Source organism: Halichoerus grypus, chromosome 11 (assembly GCF_964656455.1).
Source record: "Halichoerus grypus chromosome 11, mHalGry1.hap1.1, whole genome shotgun sequence".
Lineage (NCBI taxonomy): Eukaryota > Metazoa > Chordata > Mammalia > Carnivora > Phocidae > Halichoerus > Halichoerus grypus.
In genome coordinates this window covers 36,470,418-36,487,399 of record NC_135722.1, presented here as the reverse complement: position 1 = coordinate 36,487,399, position 16,982 = coordinate 36,470,418, and the positions used below count along the sequence as shown (strand labels likewise).

Sequence of the window (16,982 nt, the reverse complement as noted above, 5' to 3'; positions counted from 1 at the left end):
GAGGCAATCAGTCTTACGCAACCAGCATAGAGACTGTATGAAGCTGTGGGTTCAAGGTGGGAGCAGAATGCTGCTACCTGTTTTGGGGCTCTGGGTCACTGGAGCCTAAAGTGTGAAAGTGTTAAGAGTGATTTAAAAGAGCCAAAGAACCAGTGATGCATGGTGTAGCATCGCTCTTCCAACAGAGTATAATACCAGAACAAATGTTAGGAAAAGCTTTGCACACAGACATAGAATTTGGAGATCTACTTGTTTCCATATGCTTCCTGGCCGCATTAGATGTATCTAACAGAGTTATAGGATTGAATCATCATGGAGGGCTAGAAATGCTGCAGTGAGGACTGTGCCAACTTTGAAATCAGACCATGTGTATTCAATCCCAGGCTCTTAGGCTTATGACTTTGTGCCTTGGGCAAGTGACCTAATAATCTCTGAGCTGCGTTCCCTCATCATGACTTGGGGTTACCTACTTCCTTCAAGAAGAATAAATGGAGTGATGAGATGCTATCTGGTGAGTACGTAGCACAGTGTTTAATACATAGAAATGACATCTATGAGAAATACTCATAAAAATGAGTACTAACCGGGTGCCAGGCGGCTGTTCCTAGTTTTACCCTCTGAGGTTATACACATTGAACCTCATATTCTTCTTGGTATTACCCTGTGCCTCATTGTGCAGTTTTTTTTTTAATCCATTCATCCTTCCAGTAATTAGGTTAACTGTTGTTCTTATAAAAACTTCTTAGACTGATTGAGACCTTTAACTTGAACCTGGACTAGAGTGTGTCCAGCCCCCACCTTGAGGTTCAGCCTTAGGCTGAGCCTCTTGTCTCCTGGATTTGGATTGAATGTCACACCTGGAGAGACCATTGCTTGAGAAAGAAATAGGCTTCAGGCATAACACCCGCACCACCTGGGCAAAGGTCAGATGGCTTTCAGGTTAAAATCTTTGATGCTTTGGGCCCTATGCGTTTCTCTCTGTGAGCATCAGTTCATTCTTTCATTAGGGAGTTCTGTCTGGGGTTTATTTGCTTGTTGTTGTAATTATTCATTACCTTTCAGAATCTTTCTGAACAATAAGCACCGTTTGTCTTAGGTTTATATTAAAAATCTCAGTTCACTAGTTCTCAAGATTGTTTTCTCAGGATATCTCAACTCTGAAGATGTTCGTTAATTCTGTTTTGATTGTTTCTATAATCAGATTTCCTTCTGAAGCACTCTTGAGTCCTATCAAAACTGTCTGCGGGGTTGTGCCTTTCCCTGAGGACGAGGCAATCTTTGTTTTGGCAAATGTGTTGCTAGTCCATCCCCAGCCCCATCCTAAAAACGGGGAAATTCTCAATTCCTTCCTTTCTTCTGTATTATTGTTTCAAGGGACCCAGCTAGATGACTCTATAAACACTTGACAATTTTTTTCCCTCCCCTCTGCGTTAGTTATACTGTCAGGTATTTTTATATCTGGTGTTTGCATAATGGGGGATAGGCAACAAAGATAAGGTTGTAACAGTTTAATTTTCTGGTACGTTTGTCAACTTTTCTGCTCTATTTTGGTGCTGTCTTTTTCTGGACTGGTACCAGGAAATTATGAGATCTGCAAGAGTTGAAATTATCAGTGGTATGAAGTGAAAATGAAACCAGCTCAAAGACACCTCATCGGAGCAGTGGGGATATATGGCATGGGGTCCTGTGTGACTTGTGGAGAGTAAAGGTTGAAGAAGTTTATGTGAGAAATTCTCCCTGGGATCTTCTAACCATCCCCTTGTCCTGTTTTTGAAAATATTTTTATTCAGGGTCTTAGAATCCTCTGAAACAAAGGGATGGTTTGGCCGTTTGAGTCAAAATAAGCTTGTTACAGTCGAGTAACTCCTTCAAATCGAGATGAGGCAGATGCCTCTCATCAGTTATCCAGTGGCCTAAGGGAAATGAGCCAGGAGTTTCTCTCTGGGAGGAGCTGACAAGGGTCCATGACAGGGAAATATTCATTGTAGTCAGCAGCCTGGTTGGCAGCTGTGGCCCATGGGCTGAAGATTGAATTGACTCTAAGGCAAGTCCTGACTAGTTTCTCATCCTAAAGAATGTCTGGGCATCCCGGCAGAATGAGACGGAGTTCAGCGTGGCTATATCTCTGAGAGTAAAATACCAAGGTGATTTAGCCTTCAGCTTGGCCAGCTCCAGTCCATTCTCTTCACTACAGCTGAGTGGTATTTTGAAAACAGAAATTGGTTTGTGCCCCTGCCTTGATTAAAGTCTAGACTCCTTCCTGTGGCCCACAAGGCTCAGCAGGATCTGGCCTGAGCTTATCTTGCCAGTTTCACTTTAAATAGACAAAGCTCCTTCCCCTAATTCTTCTCCAACATTCTTCTCTGTCTGGTATGTTATTCCTCTCCCCTTCACCTGTTTCACTTCTGTTTTAGGTGTTCGATGAAACATCATGTCCATAGAGACTGCTCCTCTGGCCCTCTCAGACCACGTCCAATCCCCCTGTTAAAAGGTCTCCCGTTCTTGGTAGAACTTACAAGTTTCGCCCAATGTCTTGCCAGGCTGTTAGGTTTATGGTGGCATTTTGTTCATCCTCTGCTTCAGGGCCTAGTAGAAGGCTAATTAATGTTCATGACTCTGTGATTCTCTCCCTTCATAACTCTACAGAGACAACAAGTTTAGCCTCTGGAGTTTCCCTTACTTTTCCCCACCTCCAGTCTCTACTTGGTGAATTTCTGTGCATCTTTTAAGATCAAGTTTAATGATCTCTTTCTTTTAGATGCCTTTCCTAGTCACCCCTCTACCAGCCAGGGTGGGCTCGACGGCTTAAATGAACAAAAGCATATTTGTAGCTCATGCAACATGTTGATCAGGCTTGTCTGGTTGCCTACTCCTCACTCAGGGACCCAGGCTGAGAATGTCTCCATCTCTGTGCTTCCATGATTTCCAAAGCAGGGACAGGAAAATGTGGTAAGCCAGGTGCTGGCTCTTAATCTTTCCCCCTAGAGGTGGTATGCTTTGCTCAGACATCATGCCCGGTCATATAGCTATGCTTAACTTCAAAGAGGATGGGGAAGTACATTTGTATGATGTGCCCAGAAAGAGGAAAACTGGTAATGTTTGAGGAACAGCACTAATGCCAACCAACTCCCTCCAATGCCTGGCTTCTCTTGGTATTCCCAGCCTCTCACTCACAATGATCTATTCTTCCACTCCCCCATCATTGCACAAAAGACCTTAAAATCAACAGTAACTGAATCAGCTCCAAAATACTAATGTCAAGCACACACTTTATAACCCCGTCTCCTTGCTTTCTAGCTCATGCATTCTAGTACCCTCATGGAAACTGCAGTTTGGGTTCCCTAAGAAGCAAACTCTGAGATGGAGGCTGGCATGCAGGAAGTTTATTAGGGAATGCTCTTGGGATGAAGGCCTCTGAGGAAGGGAAGAATGCAGGATTGGACAGAGGGAGAAGTTAGCTCAATCTCACTGAGTGCTCTGAAATCTGGATGGTCCCTTAGAATTATCTTGAGCTGGGGTAAATGAGAAGCAGTCTTTGTTGTAGCTCACTCCCAGGATGAAAGTGTGACTGACTGTGACTATATTATCTCTCATTAGCCGAGGACAGTTTCCCTAAAAGGATAACAGCTGATGATTGTTAGCAGGCAATACTCCCATTAGCTGGGGGATTAAGTTCTTTAGTTCTGAAGTGAGATCTGAGAAGTACAGCAGAGCGCCCACCCCTAATACCCAATCCATTTCAACTGTCTGTCTCCATCTTCATGTCCTCACATCTCTCCTCAATAGCCAAGATTCCTTGGCACCTCATCATCATCATCTCTTTCTTTAGACCCTCAATTCCCCTGTATCTGTTTACTCATTATATCTGCATAAAAACTCATCTCTGGTCACACCAAACTTCCCAGTTACCCTTCTACTGCCCCCAAATACCTGAATGAAACTGGAGAAAAACACACGGCCATGCTGACTGCTCTGACTTAACTCATTCGTGATCACAAATCACAGCAGCTCCTCAGCCACTGTACTATATGCTCTGAGTAAATGTTTGTTGCCTTTTATCAACATGACTATTTAATACCTTATCCCCTCTCCTTAAATATCTGATACCTCCTCCCTTTCTTAATTCTCAGACGTTACCGTCTCTTTTCATTTGACTGAGAAAATAAAAATAAGCAAAGGAGAGTGACTTCATCTTACCACCAACTATGCCAACCCATCTCCACGTCTTCCCTTATCTTGGCTTTGTTCTTGTTGTAGAGATGACTTGTTCCATCTGTGCACTGCTTCCCCCCAGGATTTGGCTCCTGCAATGATCTCTCTCTTCTATATCATCAGTTTGCGTCACTCATATCGAATCCTTCCCAAAAGCGTACAAACGTGCTGTGATCTCTCCCATCCTGAAATAAGACTCTTTCGACACCAAGTGTCTCCAGAACTACTACCCCATTTTTCTTTATGGGAAAAAAATCTCAAAAGGTTTGCCTTGTTTTTCTGTCTCTATTTCCTCCTCTTCCATCCTGTCTTTAATTGACTCAAGTCAGGCTTTTCTCCACCACCTTCCCAAATCTACTCTTCTTCGGTCAAGGTCTCCAGTGAATTGCTTCATGCCAAATCCAGTGGTTAGTGATGCCTTGATCTTACTCAGCTTCTTAGCCGATGACAAAAGTGATCATTACTCCTTTCCTGAAACCCTTTTCCTCTCGACTTTTGTGCTATCCACTGTTCTGTGAAGCAAAATGCTTAAATGATGTCAGGTATTGACTTGTTAAAGAATTCTAATGCCCCAGGTGCCAGAAAGATCTGAACTACATCTCATGCTCATGTGCGGTTACTATTCTGTCTTAAATTCATGGGAGAGTTCCCTTCATACCCCAGCTTGATAGAATCTTAAATAGTTTTTATATTCAGTTGTCCATTTATTTTAATTGTGCATTGTCTTGGATCGTTTTTGGAAGAACATGATCTTGTATAAGTAGAACACTTCATTGCCTGAAGCATTTCAGTGATTTCTGGTGTTTTGTTCGTACAGTTAAGCAAGTCTTGCTAACTGTGTGTCTTTCTAGGACCTCAATTACTCCACAGTAACTTTTATTTATGGGCTGACAGATCTTTAGTGCTGAAAAGAATCTGATATTATTTAAGTGTGTTTTATTAAGAAATAAGTCAATCCATTTTTATTTTTAAAATAGATAAGTGAGATTCCTAGTACCCCAATACAGTGTTTTTATCCTCTGTTTCTACACATGAAGTGCCTTAGGACTTTGGTGATTACCTTAGTATATGTGCTGCCGAAGCGAGCACAGACTTTGGTGATTTCCTTAATAGTAACACTATGGTTGACTGTCATTTTCAAGGTGCTTTCATGAAGTGAATCATAGTAAATAAGAGATTGACTTCTGAGTTCAAATCCTGGGTATAGCTTGTTCTAACAGGATGACTTTGTGCCAGATATTTAACTTCTCTAAGCCTCAATTTTCTAGACTTCAAAATGTCAGTAGTGCTGCATGTACTTGGATCATGGAATTCAATGTGAATTACATTAGATAATGAATTTAAAGATGTAAAGCAGTAGGTTTAGAACTGGCCTGTATGACAAACTGATGAGAACGTTGGGACTCAGCATGGTTAAATGCACGTCACAGGCTAGTAAATGGAAGAACCAGAACTCTCATTGTGTTAGGTCCTTATGCTGTGCTGTGATCCTTTCCTCTCCATCTCCATAAGCACTCTGAGTAAAATGAACACTTAAGGCATTTCTGGAAACAACTTCCAGAAAAGACTCAAGTCTGTACTTAAGGTTGTAGGTTATTTCAGTTCTTACCATGAATGTTTATGAGGAAGCTGGTGATGCTCTGACTTCCATTTCAGAGAGAAAAAGATCTTTTTGTTGAATCAGCCCATTCTGTCACATGGGAAGGATCTCCAGGTCAAGGAATGAAAGATTTCAGTTTGCATTAGACAACAGCTGTTGTCTGTATTCACAATACAACATGGGAGAAACTGGCTGCGCCATCATTTTTTAACAGATGGATTAAAGCGTGTCTTAGTAAGACACATGAGCAGAGAGGCCTGGATCCCCTTGATCTCTCTGATAAAAGCTACACCATGTACAGTGGACACCTAATAAATATTAATTGGTATCAACTCACTGGACACAGAACTCCTTGATTTTGGATGTTTAAATCCAGCATCCTTCTTGGTGAGAGACTAATTGACTAAGATTGAATAGCAGATTCAATCTTCATACTTCTTGGTTTCTTAACTGTTAACATCTCACCATGCATCTTTCTCGAAATACTTTCAGCTCAAGATGGGATCTAATGAACCTGAATGCAGTTGAATTTGCATTTAAGTTTTGTGTTTACTGCATCTTGCTTTTTCTCTTAGCTTTGATGGGCATTTGCCTTTTTAAATTGCATTGTAAGATGATCACACTAAATAAAGTTCATTCACCTAACTGTGATGTTGCTTCTTTTGTTCTCCTTCAGATATTGATGAGTGTGCAGCTAAGATGCATTACTGTCATGCCAATACTGTGTGTGTGAACTTGGCTGGGTTATATCGCTGTGACTGTGTCCCAGGCTACATCCGAGTGGATGACTTCTCTTGCACAGGTGAGCATGAAGAAGCAACACTGTTTTTCTGATTCAGTCCTTCTCTGTACCATATGTGTGTTGTTAAATTTAACTCTAAGTGTACTAGGTACTACTGTAACCCAGCTAGTTTTTCTCTTGCACTATTTCACCCTCCCCTTTGGAGAAAAAAGTGGTAAAAGAAATTTTGCCTGCAAAATTTATTTCTACTCCCAGTGGACTTAGAGATATCAGTTTTAAGAATGGAAAAGTATCAAACTATTTTTCTTCTATCATGCTGAAATGTTTTTGTACATAAGAAAATGTACTTTGTTCCCATTGGGAAAGACAAGGATTAAATTTAGAGGGGGAGTGGAGTACCTGGCGGACAGGAATTGGGCATGTATGGGAGCCAGTCAAGACTCTGGATTGACATATGCTGATGGTCAGTTTCCCCTATATGGCAGGGCTCTCAGCACTAAACTGGCATTCTAGGGATATGGGCGGTGCCTTCGTGTGAGCAATGCTGGCTTTGTGGGGCATTTGGTTTGGGGGTTCCAATATACTTCCAATTATGTATATGGAGGTATGAACAGTAAATTGGTTAAGGATGGTAGAAAGTTCTGAGTCTTTTTTCTTTTGGTCAAAGGTCTTTAAATGACCAATCTGTAATCTATAAGAAAAGTGCCCCTCGAACACAGAATTTCAGTCATTTTGTACCTTTCCCTGACTCTTGCATCTTTTTTTTGTTCTATTAACAGTGGCCTATAAACTGAATTTTTCACTCAGAATGGACTGCCACTCTTAGTGTATTTTATTCCCAATGACCTTTACAGAAGCGCAAAAAGTTGCCAAAGTTAGGGAGCATGTTTCTATGTCCAAATAACCTTTCCCATTGATTGTTGTGTATTTATGTTACTATTTTTTGGCTAAGGAGCTGGTGATGTGAGATTAATACAGGTTTCTGATGGCCACAGATGGCCAATCTCCTTTATCTTTCATGTAGTATAACTAAAATTCCTAGAGAAAAAAGAGATTGCATCAACACAGCATGCTGAGAGCTAAACATTTTAAAGGGGATGCAAAACTCTTTTGGACCAATAAACAAACAATCTAAACATCTGATGTTTTATATGATTGTTTCTTTGTTCTTATGATTTAACTTAACCCTAAGATTAGAAGGAACCAGTGAATATCCTCCTAACAACAACAGCATTATCATGCAACTCTGTAAACCTTGATTAAGGCCCTGCTGTGTAGAAAGGCCTTGTTGAAATCATAGCAGAATACCGCCTCTGCTTTACTTTTTCACAAAGGAAGGAAGATTGGAGCTCCGTGCTTGTTGAAAGCCTCTTAAGGATAGGTGCCCTGCCTGGTGGTTTATATATGGAACAAGATGGAAAATGTATTATTTATAGAATTACTTTGAGAAAGCAAACTGTGTTACTGGAGTAAAAGACAAGGATATGGGTGTCAGTGGGTACCCAAGCATCCCTCCCCCAAAAAAGAAGCTCAGAGAGACTTTCTCTGATTTATATAATTAGCTACCCATTATCTTATCACCTGATTTTAATTTTCTATCACTTATTACCTTGTAGAGTTTTTATTTTTTATATGTGATTTTCAAAAATTTCTCTCTATTAGAATGTAAGATCTGAGAGTTGGGACCTTTTTTCTTTTGTTCCCTATCTTTGCTACTTAAAACATAACCTAGTTGGAGGAGCTGGGGTTGTGGAGAACATAGCCTGGCAGAGTGCCGTGCTCAACAAATATTTATTGAATGAAGGAATGAACAAAACTAGCCTTGGGCTATTTACTTCTCTAAATTTGATTTATAAAATACAGCTCATATCCGCTGTATCTGCTTTACCTGTTATATGTAGCTCTTAGGTTATTGTGAACATCAGATTGTATATATGAAAACATTTATCATGGCACTTGCAGGCACTTGCATCAGTCAGGATAGGATGTTCTGCAGTAACAACCCCAAATATGACTAACTTAAAATAACAAGGTTTTGTCTGTCTTTCACTGGTCAACAGGAAGGGTGCTTTGCTCGTCATAATTACTGTGGGGTACAAGCAGATGGAACAGTCAGTATTATGAACATTGCCAGTCACCAAGATGGGAAAGAGCCTGGAGGGTCTTGAAACAGTCATTCAGTGTTGTTATCAGAGAGTGACACATACCCTTCCCACACTCTGCTCGTTGACTGGAGCTAGTCACCAGTACCCAGCCAACTACAAGGGGATGAAGAAATGCAGCTCTGCTTTGTGCCTAGAAGGTTTAGAAAACCAGAAATATTTGGTGAATGGTGCTAATGAATACGTAGTGACTTACACTTAATAGATTCTCAACAGATTTTGTTTCCTTTAACAGGAGCTGTTTATTAAAATAACCCTTTTCCCCCCAACAGTACAGAGTCTGTTGGGGAAAGTAGTCTCAAAAACATGATGATGGTATTAAGCATATCTGTACTAAGTGCTATGATGGAAGGACAAGCAAAGTGCAATAAGAAAAAGTTGCTTGATTTCCAGAAAAGTGTGTGTGGAGTGTTTTTGCAAGCCACAAGGAGCTACTGGAGTTAACTCATGTTAACATGCAGTGAATGGATTAGGGTAGGATTTTACAGTCTGGAATATGAATGGGAGTGCAGAGAGCTAAGAGACAAGCATTCTCCCTGCCATTTCTCCTCTAGACCAGATCCCAGGGCCTCCATTAGGTGCTTGCATAGTAAGTTGGAACTCTGATATTTACCTTGGTTCCTGAAAGTAAGCCTGTTAGGCCAAAGGTGCTCTTTGCTCTCCAAGATAGATCAGGTCCCCACCTCCAATCTCTGTCATTTCTTTATTGGCAAAGACTTCTTCCTCTAAGTGGCTATTTGTCTATGGTAATAAGTAAGGTATATAATAGATGTTGGCCACTGTAAGGCGTCTTTTCAGATGTTTCATTTTCTAAAGACCATTTTCTGGAGAAATTGACAGACTTGAAGGCATCCTTTGTTTGCCCCAAGTTCCTCATATAGCATTTCTCATTATTGGCATTCCTGATTTCCAAAGTTCATTCTAGACTCTGTCCCAAATCAATTAGTATCTGCTGCTACTGTTAGTTTTCTAAGTATGTCAAGGTCACTGTTTTCTTTCTTTTAGTATGCCATTTAGCTTGACCCTAACTGCCCTAGAGGTCAGTAGTAATACTGAAAAATTAGATTCAACTAAAAATTAGTAAGCCTAGAAGTAAAGAAGATCTATCAACTTTGGTAATAGATTATTGAATGATTGATTCACCCATTTCATTCATTTATTCATATATCTAATACATCATTAGTATCAGTCATGAGTATTAGGAAATATGGTCACTGAGAATAGTGATAAATGACCTCTGTGCCCAGAGAGTTCATGATTAATGAGGCAACATCTTCACGTGAAAAAACTCAAATGTATATTCACTATCAAAAATGTTCCAGTGTTTGCCAAATTGAAAGTCTTGCCTCTTGAAAGTCAGTAGAATTTAGATCAGTATTGGGTGTTTAATCCCATGTTAGTTGTTAGTCCTTTATAAGGTCCAAAGAAGAAACCCTAAAATAGCCATTCCAAACTTCATGCTGATAACCATGGTCCTTTTAGAAAGATTGCACCTGTGACAATAAAAGATGTTAAACTTGATGCTGGAGGGGAAAGGCAATGTGTCAAACAGAAAAGAAACTTTAACTCTTTCCCCCCTTTTTATCTTATTAAAAATTGAAAAAAAAATCATATCTCATGGGAAAATAAGGAGGGTTTAACATTGAGAATACTTACCCACAACTTAAATGGTTTCACTTATTTGTGGAATATAAGGAATAGCATGGAGGACATTAGGAGAGGGAAGGGAAAAATGAAGGGGGGAAATCACAAGGGGAGACAAACCATGAGAGACTATGGACTCCGGGAAACAACTGAAGGTTTTAGAAGGGAGAGGGGTGGGAGAATGGGTTAGCCTGGTGATGGGTATTAAGGAGGGCATGTATTACATGGAGCACTGGGTGTTATATACAAACAATGAATCATGGAACACTACATCAAAAACTAATGATGTACTGTATGGTGACTAACATAACAATAAAAAAAATGTGTTATAACTTAATTTTTACACCTAGAGGCTGGGGATTCCCTGACATGACCACGTATTCTATACGAGCCTTTGTACTTTTTTCTAGGAAGGTTTCCCTTGCCCTTTGGAAGGGTGAAATTGAAAGCATTTGATGCTTGGGCCAGTTTTTGGCCTTAGGATTTGTGTGAGTCTACATCACTTTCTCTCCTGTAAGAGACCCCTGGGTTGCCCTTGCTCTTTTATGAATTTTGAAATTGGAGGATTCCCTGAAATTGGGCTGGTGGGGTGCTTTTCTCTTCTCTGTACCTTTTGATTTTTGCAATGGTCAGACTCCTTGATTTACTGGTCCCTGACTTTCATTTATCCGCAGTTAAACTGCCCGTGTTTAGCTTGTTTGATAAGATGTTATCATTAGATACTCAGGCAGCTTGAAAGCAGGATACCTGTGATTTATGACAAAAGCATGCAGCAATAAGACAGGTACTTGACAGTAATGGGTAAGCATTCATTTTTATGCCAAAAGCTTCCCATGAAGGTAAGAAATAAAAGAAAGAAGTGAGATAACGTATATCCCATGTGAGTTCTATTACCTTGTTCAAAGGATTTGTATTTTCTTGATATTGGCATGGAAGAAAGCTTGAAGGAAGTATATGTTTGAAATACTTCAAAAAAGCTTAGTTAAAGTTAGATATAGTACATTAATTTTAGTGGTTTCAATTAAGCATCTTATAATGAAAAGAGGTGAGGCAACAGTTTAAAAGATTTAGGAGTAAGAGGTAACTGTTAGAAATTTTAGACCAGTTTTCTGAAAAAAGCTTTTCTCCTAAGGTTGATGATATAAAGAACACTTTGAAATATGAGGTACCTGATGTCGTTTTATTGAGCAGAGCCATATGAAATAGAGCCAAAATAGAACATTCTGCAACTTGATAGAGCATGGTAGTAAAATTTCTATTGATTATCCTTATCTTTAAAGCACATAGCATGTGCTTGTTTTGGACATGCTTGTTCATACTTTTGACTGTCTGGCAGCATTAAAGGGATAAGTTACTAATTACTTGACTCTCAGTCTTAGAAAAGGTGAGATAGCTTTAAGAATGAAATTCTAGTAATAGATCTGTAGACTACTTCTACTTGAGTGAAAATGCTGTATCAAATGCTTTAAGATGCAAAACTACCTTTGTTAAAGATGGCAGAAAACATTTATTAATATATTGAATAAGTCAAAACAAGAGTTAGAGTTTTAGATATTCCGAAATCCAACTAAAATCTCTGATGATTATTAGACATTTACCCTTTGCTTTGATTTGGCTGGTATGTCCCCCCACCTCCTTTGTTTTGTCCCCTCCCCCCTTTTTTTGCTCCTTTTTTCTTCTTTTTTTTCTCCTTTAAATAGGTAGTTGGCTCCATTACCCACCTCCCCTTCCAGAGGAGGGATGTGACAGTACGGAAAGCAGGATTCCAAACTCCTGACTGTTTTTGTGCAGAGGTTCTCAACCCTCAGCTCAGGTTGGAATCACTCAGGACATGGGGGGAAAAAGTCACTGTTGGGATATACTCTTAGAGATTTTGATTTGCATTTGGTCTAGGACTGAGACCTGGCTCCAGTTTGTTTAAAGGTCCAAGTGATTCTAATACGTAGTCTGGTTTTGTAAGACCGAGAATGGCAGAGAAGAATCTGAAGGGAGGAGAATTGCCCTCCTTAATATAGAGTAGAAAAACCAGAGTGGGTAACATAGGGTCAGGAAGTAATGAAGACAGAGACTCGAACAGTTTCTGGAGGAAGGGCCCTGCCTACAAGGCTGCATTCTGAGATATGTAAGGCTCTGGAGACAGAAAATCCTCAACAAAATACTAGCTAACAGTCCACAATACATTAAAAAATCATTCACTATGATCAAGTGGGATTTATTCCTGGGATGTAAGGGTAATTCAATATTCACAAATCAATCAGTGTCCTACATCACATCAGTAAGAGAAAGGCTAAAAACCATATGATTATTTCAGTAGACACGGAAAAAGCATTTGACAAAGTACAACATCCATTCATGATAAAAACCTTCAACAAAGTAAGTTGAGAGGGAACATACCTCAACGTAATAAAGGCCATATGTGAAAAACCCACAGCTAACAACATACTCAATGGGGAGAAACTGAGAGCTTTCCCCTTAAGGTGAGGAACAAGACAAGAATGACCACTCTCACCACTTTATTCAACTAGTACTGGGAGTACGAGCCACAGCAATCAGGCAAGAAAAAGAAATAAAAGGCATCCATATCAGTAAGAAAGAAGTAAAACATTTACTATATGCAGATGATATGATATTATGTAGAAAACCCCAAAAGACTCCACTGAAAAACTGCTAGAACTGATAAATGAATTCAGTTAAAGTCTCAGGATACAAAATCAATATGCAGAAATCTGTTGCATTTCTATACAATAATAATGAAGCAGAAGGAGAAATTAAGAAAACAATCTCATTTACAACTGCACCAAAAGTAGTAAAATAGGAATAAACCTAACCAAAGAAGTGAAACACCTGTACTCTGAAAACTATAAAATATTGATGAAAGAAATTGAAGATGACACAAGTAAATGGAAAGACATTCCATGCTCATGGATTAGAAGAACAAATATTGTTAAAATGTATGTACAACCCAAAGCAATGTACACATTTAATGCAATCCATGTCAGAATACCAACACCATTTACATTACAAAACTAGAACAAAAAATTCTAAAATGTATATGGAACCACAAAAGACCCTGAATTACCAAAGTAATTTTGGAAAAGAAAAAGCTGAAGGTATCAGAATTGCAGACTTCAAGTTATATTACAAAGCTTTCATAATCAAAACAGATGGTAGTGACACAAAAATAGACACATAGCTCAATGGAACAGAATAGAAAACCCAGAAATAAACGCACAACTATATGGTCAACTAATCTTTAATGAAGCAAGAAAGAATATACAAAGGGAAAAAACAGTCTTTTCAACAAATGGTGTTGGGAAAACTGGATAGCAACATGCAAAGGAATGAAACAGGGCCACATTCTTACACCATACACAAAAATAAAAAGTTGGATTAATGATCTAAATGTGAGACCTCAAACCATAAAAATCCTTGAAGAGAGCACAGGCAGTAATCTCTCTGACATTGGCTGTAGCAACATTTTTCTAGATACGTTTCCTGAGGTAAGGGAAACAAAAGCAAAAATAAAGTATGGGGACTACATCAGAATAAAAAGCTTCTGCTCAGCAAAGGAAACAATCAACAAAACTAAAAGGCAACCTACTGACTGGGAGAAGATATTTGTAAATGACCTATTTGATAAAGGGCTAGTATCCAAAATGCATATAGAACTGATACAGCTCAGCACCTAAAAAGCAAATATTCCAATTAAAAAAATGAGAAGCAGATGTGAACAGACATTTCTCCAAAGAAGGCATCCAGATGGCCAACAGATACATGAAAAGATGCTCAACACCACCCATCATTAGAGAAATGCGAATCAAAATCACAACAAGATTTCACCCCATATCTGTTAGAAAGGCTAAATCAAAAACACAAGAAACAAGTGTTGGTGAGGATGTAGAAAAAAATTAATCCTCTTGCACTGTTGGTGGGAATGCAAACCGGTGCAACCACTGTGGAAAATAGTGTGGAGGCTCCTCAAACGGTTAAAAAACACAACTGCCCTATGTCCCAGCAATCACACTACTGGGTATTTACCCAAAAAATACAAAACACTAATTCGAAGGGATACATACACCCCTATGTTTAGAGCAGCATTATTTACAAGAGTCAAATTATGGAGAGTCCAAGTGTCCATTAATGGATGAATGGATAAAGAAGATGGATAAAGTACATACACACACAATGGAATATTATTCAGCCATAAAAAGAATGAAATCTTGCCATTTACAACAACATGGATGGAACTAGAGAGTATAATGCTACGTGAAATAGGATAGAGAAAGACAAATATCGTATGATTTCACTCATGTGGACTTTAAGAAAACAAATGAGCAAAGAAAAAATGAGAGACAAACCAAGAAACAGACTCAACTATAGAGAACCATCGGATGGTTAACCGGATGGGAGGTAGGTGGGGGAATGAGTGACATAGGTGATGGGGATTAAGGAGTGCACTTCTTGTGATGAGCCCTGGCTGAGGTATGGAACTGTTAATCACTATATTGTATACCTGAAACTAAGGTAACACTATTAACTATACTGGAGTTACCATTTAAAAAAAAAAGGCTGTGTAGAGAGAGAGGCTATGGGATACCTCTGCAGGTGGGGCCTTCTGTGGGAGATTCTGAATCTTCAACTGTGACATGACTGCTAGGATGCCTCAGAGAACTCTAAAGATACATGACCTCTCATGTGGTGACCTGTGTTCTCTGGGACAAGGACTAGACTGCTCCCTCCCTGCCAACGTCTTGCTCATTTGGAATCCTCTAGAGCTGTGACACAACCTGACGGAAGTAGGGAATTCTCAAATGACAAAGACAACATTTCCACTGTCCCAATTGTCCAGAAGAATAGGGGAATTATTCATTAAGTTAAATTGAAGAAATTACAGAAATCTACATTACTTATACATACATGTTTGTGACTGGGCTTCTCTACCATGACAGGTGAAGGAAACGAAGTCAACTAAAGGGGACAAAAGGAAGAAATTAAGAGGCCCCTCCAAACAGGGATAATGTAGGGTAAAAGCTCATGGAACATTTGGTTTTCAGGGAAACTTCAATTTTCCAAATGTAATTCTGGAAAAACCAAAGGTCAGATATTTATTGCATTCCACAATAGTAGTGTTAAAATAATGCTAAAGTTTTTAAAAATCAGTAAATATTTCTTAGGATACCAAAGGACATTCCCCCTGAAGTTTCAGGATGAAAATAAGTCTGAAGGATTTGTGCAGCATTTGGCTTCTTTGTTGGGTTTAAGTGGGAGTGAGTTCTTTTTATACCAGCACTGTTGTAAAGGATCTAGGACCATTGACTGCTGCAGAGAAACTAGGATGAATGATGGAGCTTGCCCCCAGGGTGTTTGTGTACAAACCTATTAAGTACTATGTTGCCCTTGACCCAAATTCATCAAAGAGGCTTGTTAATATTTCTATACACTCTATTGTTGGAATTGTGCATTCAGAATCACAATTAAGCTTTCACATAAAGGAGTTTAAGGATGCCTTATTGCTTACATCATTATTGAGGCTAGTTGTGAAGCCTGGCTATGTCCACATTTGGGTGGACACAATGCATGGACATTTCTCTTTAATAACCTAATGAGCTATCTTATATTTGTTTCCGTCTCCAAGATTTGGTCAATGCATATGCATAGCTGTTTCCCTACTTTTTTAAGGTATAGTAAGCCATCTTAAGATTTCTTCAAGATAATTGAGAATATATATTACCTATTCTTGGGCCAGAGTGAAAGCTCTAAATTTTCATGGTTAAAAATCTAGTGTATATATTTGTGTATGAATTTTACAGGTTGAAAGCTTTGGCTTTGCCACTTACTTGCCTTATGAATTCGAAAACCATTTGACTTCTCTGCTGCTTCATCAGTATCTGTACCGGCTCAAAGAATTATGAAGCATAAAGTGCGACAGTGTCGGCAGATCGGTTCAGATCATTTTAATGGAAATAATAAAATCTCTGACTCCACTGGCTTAAATGATAAATATATTCTCTCATAACAAAGTCCATATGGACAATGTTTCCAGAATTAGTTAATTCAGCTCCTCCATAACATCACCAATGACACCAATTTTTTTTCTGACTAAATTATTTTCAGCATGATAGTTTGAAACTTGATGTAGCTCCCTTCAAAGTCTCGAAATGGCTGAAGTAACTCCAAGCATCACATTTTGACTTAACTCTGTCCCAAAGTCAGAGGGGAAAGAGGATTCCCTTTCTATAGTGCCTTTTTTTAAGATCAAAGAGAACTTTATCAGAAGGCTACCCCAGCAGATTTGTTTTCATGTCTCATTGGCCAAAACTGTTTAATATACCTATTAATAAAATATATCTTAGACAAAAAGAATTAACTTGAATCAAGATTTATCCCTAAGGCTGGGGTAGGGCCCAGCTTTCTTTATAGTACTTGGCTAACTTATATCTAAACAAAATTTGTGTTCCATTCTCAATGAAGGAGAAGGCTGTGTGTGTGTGTGTGTGTGTGTGTGTGTGTGTGTGTTAGATCCACAATTATATAGGCAACTGACAGCATCTATTAAGAGTATATTCAAAGGTTTCAAAACATTTGCAAGCTTAGGAGTAATTAAAAGAAATGTAGTTAGGTA

The 16,982-nt window shown here is 39.0% G+C and overlaps 1 protein-coding gene across 3 annotated transcripts in view; it reads left to right on the top strand.

Annotated features, from left to right (window-relative positions):
- The window catches only part of NELL1 (neural EGFL like 1), a 792,671-nt gene that overhangs the window by 367,629 nt on the left and 408,060 nt on the right, over positions 1-16,982 (top strand). For all 3 annotated transcript variants that reach the window (XM_078058301.1, XM_078058300.1, XM_078058302.1), the window contains exon 13: positions 6,489-6,614. In XM_078058301.1, the coding sequence (XP_077914427.1) occupies positions 6,489-6,614 (126 nt within the window). The remainder of the gene's footprint in view (positions 1-6,488; positions 6,615-16,982) is intronic.